Consider the following 9,298-nt stretch of genomic DNA (forward strand, 5'->3'; position numbering starts at 1 on the left):
CATGAACTACATACACTGACAAGTTCATCAAAACAAACACAAATACATTACAATGTACGTATACTTTCATTAGAGACGCCGTTTTCAGTTGGATAGTCAATCAGGGTTACACAACAACACCCACATTTTACACAGGACACACGAGCTACATACAGGTAATACATTGCTAGAACACTTGTTTTGGGGATGTGTGAGTGCGTGCGTGCGTGCGTGTGTGTGTGCAAACAGGCTGTTTCACCTGAAATTACCAATAGTGTGTTTTTCATTTGACATTTTCTACCTGCAACATTTAGTTAATAAACATCTTTCGCCTGCCCACGTCATTGAGCCGAATCCTGCAGGAGTTCAAAGGTCAGCTGCGTGATGTGCCGCCACGCTTCCCGGATGTGACGAGACTCGGTGGTGCGCGAGCAGATGGCGAAACGCAGGACAAAGCGTCCGCTCAGATAACAAGGCACCAAGTGAATCTCTCTGCTCTTTGTGATCCTCTTCAGCAGATTCTGGTTCAGCTCATTGGAGCCCTTTGAGGGGTGAAAAACAAAACAAATGAAAAAGCAAACTGATCTCACTTTGGATTGACTTGACTTCGCCCGTCCGTCATCACATGCTCAGCGTATGACTTCATCACTTGGGCTTCTTCATTGTCAAACCTTGATATCGTACAAAGGACCGACATTCAACCATCTGCTTGCGAGACTTGAATATTCACACCCCACTCACGATCTCCATATCAAATAAATTGCATAGAGTCCATATCGGTCGAGCCCAATGGGATCGAAAGGTGTCACTCGACGACAGATTTGAGAGGCGGGCGGCGTTACCTTCAGCCTGAAGCAAACCAGGCCCATGATGACGTCAGCACAGATCTCAAATCTCTGATCTGCTCGTACCAGACTCTCAAACTCCTTGGCCAGGCACACTTGCTAAACACACAAACAAGAGGTTTTACCATTGGCAGCGCAGATCTCAAATCTCTGATCTGCTCGTACCAGACTCTCAAACTCCCTGGCCAGGCACACTTGCTCAAAACACAAACGAGAGGTTTTACCAATGGCTTTAGAACTAATTTCAGTACGTACGTACGTACGTGTTCAACATTTGCAATGGCTAATCTGCAGAGAAACAGGTCAGGTGAGGTGCAACCATTGCATTTTTTACAGAGTATTAAAATGAATAGTGGCTTTGTGCATGAATGTTGCCACCAGTTAAGGCCCTGAAAAGGCTTCAGACTGACTCCCTCGTTTGATGAATAACATCCAAAAAAGCCACTCGCTCGTGTCGCTATGAAAGGAGCAAGATGGCGGTTGCGTCGGTGTTTGCGCTGTTTTGCGTCATCTACCAGTCGAGCGTGTGCGATTCAATCTGGGATAACAGGAAATGACTTACGGCTCCAGGGTCGCTGTTCATTTCAAATAGAGAGTAAACTCAAAACAGAGCCATTTGCTTGACAGAGCAAATGGAGAGGGAGAGGAGAGACAGGCATTGAAACACTACCAAGGGGAAGGAGATGGGCTGAATGAGGGGATGAGGCGGGGCTATGGAAATTCAAGTGGAAAAAGAAAGACGAAGAGCAGATGTCATGTCAATTGCTAACAAACTCAATCATACAACTTCAGAAGAGCATTTGGTCAAATAAACAATGCACTTTGCCCCCTGCAGTGGGTGAAAAATTGCTGCCTCTGCCACTCACTGAATGACGGGACGTGAGAATGAAGACAATTCCAGTTCCCGTAATAAATAGGCAAGCGTGTCTTCCAGCAAGAAGGACCGAAAGTGCATTGCAATGGTTGCAAATGGGTTCACTGACATTTTCAAATGGAATCTGACTCTTAATAGCAAAGAAAACAATCCGGGAGGAATGTAAATCCACTTTTCATGATTCTACAAAGGTCCAAATGAGTTTACACGCTCGCTCACAAGCATCACTTTGTAGACTTTCATCAGCCAATACACAAACTAAGTGGCGGTAAAGAATAACAAAAAAAATCGTGCTTACGATTCTATGATTGATCATGCTCGTGAATCCAATTCTCATCCATTCTCTTATCCATTGCCATTGGCAAATGAGGGCGTTTTAAGGGTGCTAATTATTGATTGACTTTGATTTGCTTTATTTCTCCAGGAAAGAGAATGACCTGGCTGCAGACAGGCGACACTTGTCAGGTTCTTTGCCTGATCTCCAAAAAAGAATTGAAATGGACTCCAAAAGTCGGATTACCTTACGGATGTGAGCCTGTAGTCCGTGGAGGCCGTACATGCGAAAGACAAACCACATTTTGAGGGCGCGGAAGCGTCTGCCCAGTGGAATCTGCCAGTGCTGGAAGAGAGGGAAAAGCACCACATGAAAAGCACCTTGGTCTGTTCTTTTCACTGTCATTTTGTCATCAAAACAACACCTTCTTCTTACCCTGTAATCTGTCACTAGCCCTGTTGATGAAAAAGACATCAGTCACTTAGGATACAGTCAATGAATGTCTTTCTACAGCTCACCCGATCCCAATCTCATGACTAATCATTCTACTTTGGTTTAAGGAAGGGTTGATTGTATAGAAATTGAACTTGAATGCAATCATCCATAGAAGGTCGTTTTTGATGACGTGACTGTTTTAATAGGAAGCTTGTGTGATATCAACCTACCTGACTCCTGGTTCTCATGTCTGAGGTAGAGCGGCTCCACTTTGAAGGCTCCGATCATGTCTTGCCTCTTCTTCACCCTGTTGAAAGCAAAAAGTGCTTCTACCTTATCTTGAATGAAAAAGTCTCAAAAAGCACGTGTTTTTTCTGCCATTACAAAGGCAATGCTCAAATTTAGTGTTCTGCAACCGCAGGCAGGCGGGCGGGCGGGCGGGCGGGCGGGCGGGCGGGCAGGCAGGCAGGCAGGCAGGCAGGCAGGCAGGCAGGCAGGCAGGCAGGCAGCCACGCAGGAAGGCATGCAGGCAGCCAGGAACCCAGGCAGGTAGGCAGCCAGGCAGCCAGGCAGGCAGGCAGCCAGCCAGCCAGCCAGCCAGCTAGCCAGCCAGCCAGCCAGCCAGCCAGCCAGCCAGCCAGCCAGCCAGCCAGCCAGCCAGCCAGCCAGCCAGGCACATTATTCGGCCAGAAAACTGCTGTCAGCAGTTATTCCCTTCATTTTCACAATCTCGGTTCCTCATTGCACTACAATGAAAATGATCCTTTCCACTCATTGTATACTGTGGCGCCACGTTCAGCCAGGGAGCTCACGTTCCAGCCAGCGCACACACTGCCAGCTGCCACGGCCCTTCTTCTTCAATCACGCCCAAGCCAATCGGGAAGCCCACGTAATCAGTGCTCATGATGATTCGTGATGACAAAGGCAGCTCACCACATGGCAGAGCAGTCAAAGTTGACCAACAGCCATTTGTGTGGGTTCAAGTTGAAAGAGTCTGCAAACTGTAACACAGATACAAATAAGAAGCAAGCGTCAGACTGCCGTTTGCTGTCGAAAATGAATCCATAGCATCTAGTAAATGTTAAAAGAGTTTCCTCGTTTTCGTGTATCGTCAGGCAAAGTAAACGCAGCCTCATTCTCGCAGCTCTTTGCAACCTTTGCTAAATTGCTTCTTTGCAGAGAGGCTTTATTCAAAGTGACGCGCACACACAATGAATGACATATCTTTCTGTTGCCTATCTTTCGCAATATCCTTCCCCTCCCACACGGAATCCAATAAGAGCCAGTGTAAGAAGAAACCCCTCCCCAGTGGCAATCAATCCACAAAGGCGTTTTGCTCTCCCCACTGACGCCGTACGTACATCGGGCAAATATAACAGCTCGTATACGGTCCTTGTCTATGCCAGGTGCTCTTTTTCAAAAACAAGCCCCTCCGTTGTTGAAACACGCGTGTCGAACAAACAGCGATATATAAAGGTCGACCGGCGCCCCGGGAAATGAATCCGACCTTATCGCTGCGCTTCTACGCAGCTCGGCAGCAGCCTTGACCGTAGACGACACTGCCTGCCGATGAGTACGCTCTCTGATGCTCCTCCTATTTCACGTTACCACTAGGGAATCGAGCGTTTGCTTTCACCGATGTGATGGCGGCGGCGGCGGCGGCGGCCCGCCCGCCCACACACAAGTCGCTGCCGAACTATTGCGTGCATGTTTTGCACATTTTCTTGACATACCTCGATGCCATTCAACAATGGGCGAAATTCAGGACAGATAAACGCGCTCCCAGCATACGCGGCATCAACATGCATCCACACGTCGTGCTCGTTACCTGCAGGGGCCAACAGACGACAGTGTTATCGATCGCGTGCGTTCAATGTGTTTACTCACACCGCAACAATAACACAAGCGTATGGGCTCCACTCGCTCGCGCGATCAAATGTGATGGAGCGAAAAACAGTGCCAATGTTTCCAAATCGAACTTTACCTATTGGATACCGTCATTTGTCAAATCAATACCTCTTTGACAGAAAATAACAACTCTTGTACGGGACATATTTAACTTTGGAGAAGGTAGTGAAGGCGTGACAGTGAGCAAAACAAAACAAAAAAATGTCATTACTTCCGAGGTAACTTACATAGAGGCCCCAGCTGAGAAATATGATCAAACGCACATGACGCAGTGGTGCCAAGCGTTGCACAGAACTGAAAGGCACAAAATGACATTTTGACATTGGGTGCGTTTTGGACTAGCTTAACATACACCTCACTCAGCAAGTGCTTGGTTCTGAAAAGGCTTTTCAGCAGTTTTTGCATACGTTTGATTTCCAACTTGAGTAGTAGATATAAATATCACGTGACACAGTAGTAAATGACGAGGAGTCAAAAGACGTGACCGTTTTTGTTCAATGGTGCGACAATTTTGGCTTACGAGCGAGCCAGTAAGATGACGGGCAAAACTACGAGTGGGCATTTTGGTGTTACTAGTTAGGTTCAGAAGGCTACTCGAGTGTCCTCGTACAACAAGCGTGCGTCTTACATAGAAAGGGATGAGTCCTGCTTCTTTGTCCTTTTCTACTATTTTCTTCAGCAATTCACCCGTGACGGCGTACGTGCTGTCTGTGGGGATTTTCTTCATGGTCACGCCTCCGATCAGACCTGCTCGCTCCACAGACGAATGAGACTGCGCGGGAGAAATGTGCAAACGATGAATGACAGGAATAACAATAAATTCATCTTTGAGGGTCAAAAGGTGAAAATGAATGAATGAAACGAACAAATTCATCCGATGACATCATATGACTTGCTTGCTTGCCCGCTTACTTGCTCGGATGTATATGCCACCAATTTGACGAGGATCTCAGGTTCAGACTTTTCAGGGTCCACGGACTGGACTCGACGGACAGCTTTACAACGTGCGGCGAGCAAGGACATGAGGGTCGCCTCGCTGGCTGTGCCCTGTCAGAGATAAGTAGAAGTTTTCGTCCTGATGATGCAATAGCCGTTTCAAATATAAGCTCTACTAAAATGCGAAAAAAAAACAACAACTTTGAAGTACAGGTGATCTGCCCAACGTCTGGGGAAACCTTTGCCAAAGAACAGCATTGACTGCCTTCATAAACACTCGCAATTCTGTCGCTTTCAGTTGTATGGCATTCCTGGAGAGTACGGACCTAGACTACACAAACCTTTTATAATCAAACTGTACAAAAGATGCAACTGTGCACTGACTTCAATCATCGAAAATGTGAGTGTTTTGGTTTTGTGGACTGTCGATCCCTAGGCAACCATTCATACTAACATCCACAGTCAAATTAGACCGCTCGTGTAAAAAACGTGTTTTTGATTTGTCAGATGGACCTGGGGGAAAAAAAACAACACACACTCAAACATGCAATCAGATGGGTTAGGGTTAGGGTCAAACGAGCTCAACTACTCAACGGTGAGGCACAAGTGCAAAGCATGCAGCTCACGCACACACGTTTCTTAAAGAGAGCTTTTTCAAGCTACCACCGTCACCGCGCTGTTAATGAAGGTTTCAAAAGAATTGGATGTCAATGTGTTGGTTGTCACAACACTCATTAACTCTGCTGTTTGTGAGAAGAGGCCATTTGTTGCCATAGTGAGCGGGAAAAAAAAGAGCAGCAAGACCGACACAACAATAACAGGATGAATCAAATCAGCCAGCGCACGCACGCGCACACGCTTCCTCACACACAGGTGGGCAGAATAAAAGGGGCGTGCAACGATCCATCAGCGTGCAATCTCGTGCTTCATCGTGAAACCTTTCTCTTTCTCGCTGTCTCTCTCGCTCTGTCTCTCACACAAACACAGACGCACTCACACACAAATGCACACACACACGTGCACGCACACACAGCATCCTTCAGTGCTGCTTTTGTGTTGAGTCACTCACTGAAGCATTGGTTAAAACAAAACCAATGAAGCGCAGGACAATGTCACTGACGTCTCAGCTCGCCTATGATCCATCATCCACACATTAAAAAGTAATATCCTGCCCATTTTTAGCCGCCATGTACCAGTTCCATCAACAAAGGCTAAATCAATGGACAATAGACTCGCAGGAAGCTCGAGCGCAAATGACAAGTAACTAAACAAGAGGTCTTCCGTCAGGCATGGTGTGACAGCTATACATAGAAGCGCTCATCCTTCTTCTCAAATGATCCGTCTCAATCAAAACAACCCCAAATACTTAGTTGACAGTGCGGCAAAGCGAACGCAACAGCAGACGACCTCCGACAGCTTCCCCCGCCCCGCTCGGCCGACGATTTCGTGGAATTTTCACCGGGAAGGTTCGGTCGCTCCGTTAGGGATGAGATCACGAAGGCCGTTCCAAAAAGCCAGTCAAAACCTGGACGTTCAAATAAATATCATGTGACAACCTCTTCCCATTTGAAAATCGTGTCCCTTCAAAGCCTTACACAACTGCTTGATGCGGCAAAACAGACAACTTGCTCGCTGGACCCGCTTTCTTAGTGGATGTTTGTGACGGAGGGGAGCATAACCTTTGAAAAAGCCACGTAGGCATCTCCCGCCTTCCCGGCGGCCGGCCACAAATGACCTTTTGGGAGCACGGACAACGGCCGTCTGCTTCAAGCGTTTACTGCTCACTGGGAGAATTCATTTACCTGGATGACACCTCCTCCGTGACCGCAAGTCCCGGCTATGAAAGACTCCGGCAGCTGCAGCATCTTGCCCAGCCAGTCTAACATCACCGTCTCCAGCTCGGTGCAAGCCGGGCTGGCAGCCTGGACGCGCGCACGCAACAATTTGAAACGTTCAACGTGGACAAGGATGAGCCCGAGAGTTTTGGTTATTGTTACCCAAGAGAATCCAATGCATCCAATGGCTCCGCACAGCATATCTGCCAACATGGCAGGATAGGAGGAAGCTGCAGGGAAGTAAGCATAGAAGTATGGACTGTGCCAGTGGGTAATCTGGAAGGAAAAGAAAAGGGAAGATCACAGATTCAGTGACACAGAAGGCTGTCGTTTCAACCGCGACGGCCAGTACTGGCGCAATGGAATTGGATTTTGGCCCGACAAACATCGGAAACGTTCCCCCTCGGCCGGCGTATCGTGGCTTTTTGTGCCTTTTTAGACACTTCAAATGTGTTTTCTCGTCAGCGTGTCGCAACGGTAGTGGCATTTCATAAAACATGGCTGTGTTTCTACATCCTGAAAAGCGCAACAGCCTGGAGCCTATCCCATCTGAAGTGGTTGTCAGCCAATCACATCACGGTATTATTTTCTAAGTTCAATTTGACAGTCCGTACAAGTGTCAGAAGGAAATGAGGAGAAGAAGTCAAGTTTATTTATTGGGATTGTGATTTAGGGCGATACAAATAACAAGTGCAAAAGGGTTTACCCCAGGCATTATGACCCGCTCCACATCCTTCATGATCTCCTCATAGGTCTGCGGTTCTAGCGGCGCCTCCGTCGGGATTAGGGATCGGAGATATCCCGGCTCTACGTCCGGATAGACCGGTCGCTGCTCCACGTTCTCCAAATAGTCGGCTACAAAGTCGACCATCTCCTTTCCTCGACGCCGGAACTCCCCTGCGTTCATGGTACGTCTGTTTGACAAAAGCAACATTCAAGTCCCAAAGCATTTTGGATTGGCATTTATGGCTCCTTCTCTGGAAGTATGGTGAAGTTCCATGCAGGTCTGCTACAGATCTTTCAGCATTTGTGAAGAACGCCAGTTCCTTTTTGTTCAAGAGTGCCAGGTTTTCTCCATGCCCAAGTAAACACACGGGCGGGGGAGGCGATGAAGAAGCCCAGTGCTCGAGGCAGTGGCTGTTCTTCACTGAACGACTCCCTGAGCCAGACTATTTTAGCAAACATCTTTGCAACAAATGCTGACGCAAAGCCAATATTTGCTGTTTGCAAGCGTTCGCCACTCGGTGAGGTATCATCCATCTTAAGAGGATCTGTCTTAATCTTTTCCGTTTTTCACTTACTACATTGAATTCATTTTTAAATCAGTACATTTGTTAAGAAGCACAAATTGGTCACATTCTTAGCAAGGTGTGTGTATTGATAATAGTGGTCACTTTCAAAAATGGATATCATATTGTGGTTGTCTTTGCAGTCGTGTACAAATGGAACTCGTATTGAGAAGATTTTTTTTCCAATCATCTTACTTGCTGCATAATGCTAAACTAAATCACAAAGTAATACTCGAAGAATAAAAACCATAGCGCCATTATCGGAGTGATAAATGGTTTGAAAATATGGATGAAAAATATCATTTTTGCTCAACTATACTTACAGTAATTATTATGTGTCCAGAACCTACCTGTTGTGTTTATTTCACCATCATAAGGAACGCAAACAAATAGGTTGATTTGTTTTTGTTTTTTCGATCACACCGCTGACAACTTTACAAGCATAATTGAAAAACAATGTCACAAAAGCGTGCAATAGCAAATGAGTAAACCTTGCTTTCGACTTTTGCGTTGTGGTGCAACAAGTGTACTTCAGCCTTTCTCCATTTGAGAGCCCATTATTATCCTTACACTAATCTGAAATAGGATTACAAATGCGTGCGCCCGCGCGTTCTTATGTTTTTGCATGACGTGCGCGGGCGCCTATGTACGTGGGTTTGTGACGTACGTGTGCGCGCGTGTACTCACATTTCCAGCACCAAAAGCTCCAAAAGTGCTAGATTGTGGCTCTCTTCCTCGCCTTTTGTTCTTCTAAAAATGACAAATGTACAGTTTTTAGTGAGGATGGTTAGGAGTGGGCAGGTGGCTGTGTAGTGGAGAGAGCAAGATAGATTCTCTTTTTTTATCTCGCCACTATCCACTCCCACCCGCAGTGAGCTAGCCAATAGCAGGTGGGCTCTAATGGTAGGGGGAAGAAAAAAAAA

General features: G+C 46.7%; 1 protein-coding gene across 4 annotated transcripts; it reads right to left on the bottom strand.

Moving 5' to 3' along the window:
• Positions 1 to 47: 47 nt before the first annotated feature.
• ddc (dopa decarboxylase) lies at positions 48 to 9,280 on the bottom strand. 4 transcript variants are annotated; one of them, XM_085917910.1, is made up of 14 exons: positions 8,726 to 8,964; positions 7,793 to 8,000; positions 7,249 to 7,362; positions 7,054 to 7,173; positions 5,228 to 5,362; positions 4,944 to 5,087; positions 4,543 to 4,609; positions 4,141 to 4,235; positions 3,341 to 3,408; positions 2,638 to 2,714; positions 2,408 to 2,427; positions 2,219 to 2,317; positions 822 to 923; positions 48 to 521 (listed from the first exon to the last, which is right to left on the bottom strand). In XM_085917910.1, the coding sequence occupies exons 2-14, from the start codon at positions 7,991 to 7,993 to the stop codon at positions 321 to 323; spliced, it is 1,443 nt and encodes a 480-aa protein (XP_085774036.1). In that variant the 5' UTR covers positions 7,994 to 8,000; positions 8,726 to 8,964; the 3' UTR covers positions 48 to 320. The 4 variants fall into 4 exon arrangements, with proteins under 4 accessions (XP_085774036.1, XP_085774037.1, XP_085774035.1 ...); XM_085917911.1 differs by lacking the exon at positions 8,726 to 8,964 and adding an exon at positions 9,063 to 9,280 and having other exon boundaries at positions 2,219 to 2,427; XM_085917909.1 differs by having other exon boundaries at positions 2,219 to 2,427; positions 8,867 to 8,970.
• Positions 9,281 to 9,298: the final 18 nt, after the last annotated feature.

This window comes from Syngnathus leptorhynchus, chromosome 8 (assembly GCF_054491065.1).
Source record: "Syngnathus leptorhynchus isolate UIUO chromosome 8, UIUO_Slep, whole genome shotgun sequence".
Lineage (NCBI taxonomy): Eukaryota > Metazoa > Chordata > Actinopteri > Syngnathiformes > Syngnathidae > Syngnathus > Syngnathus leptorhynchus.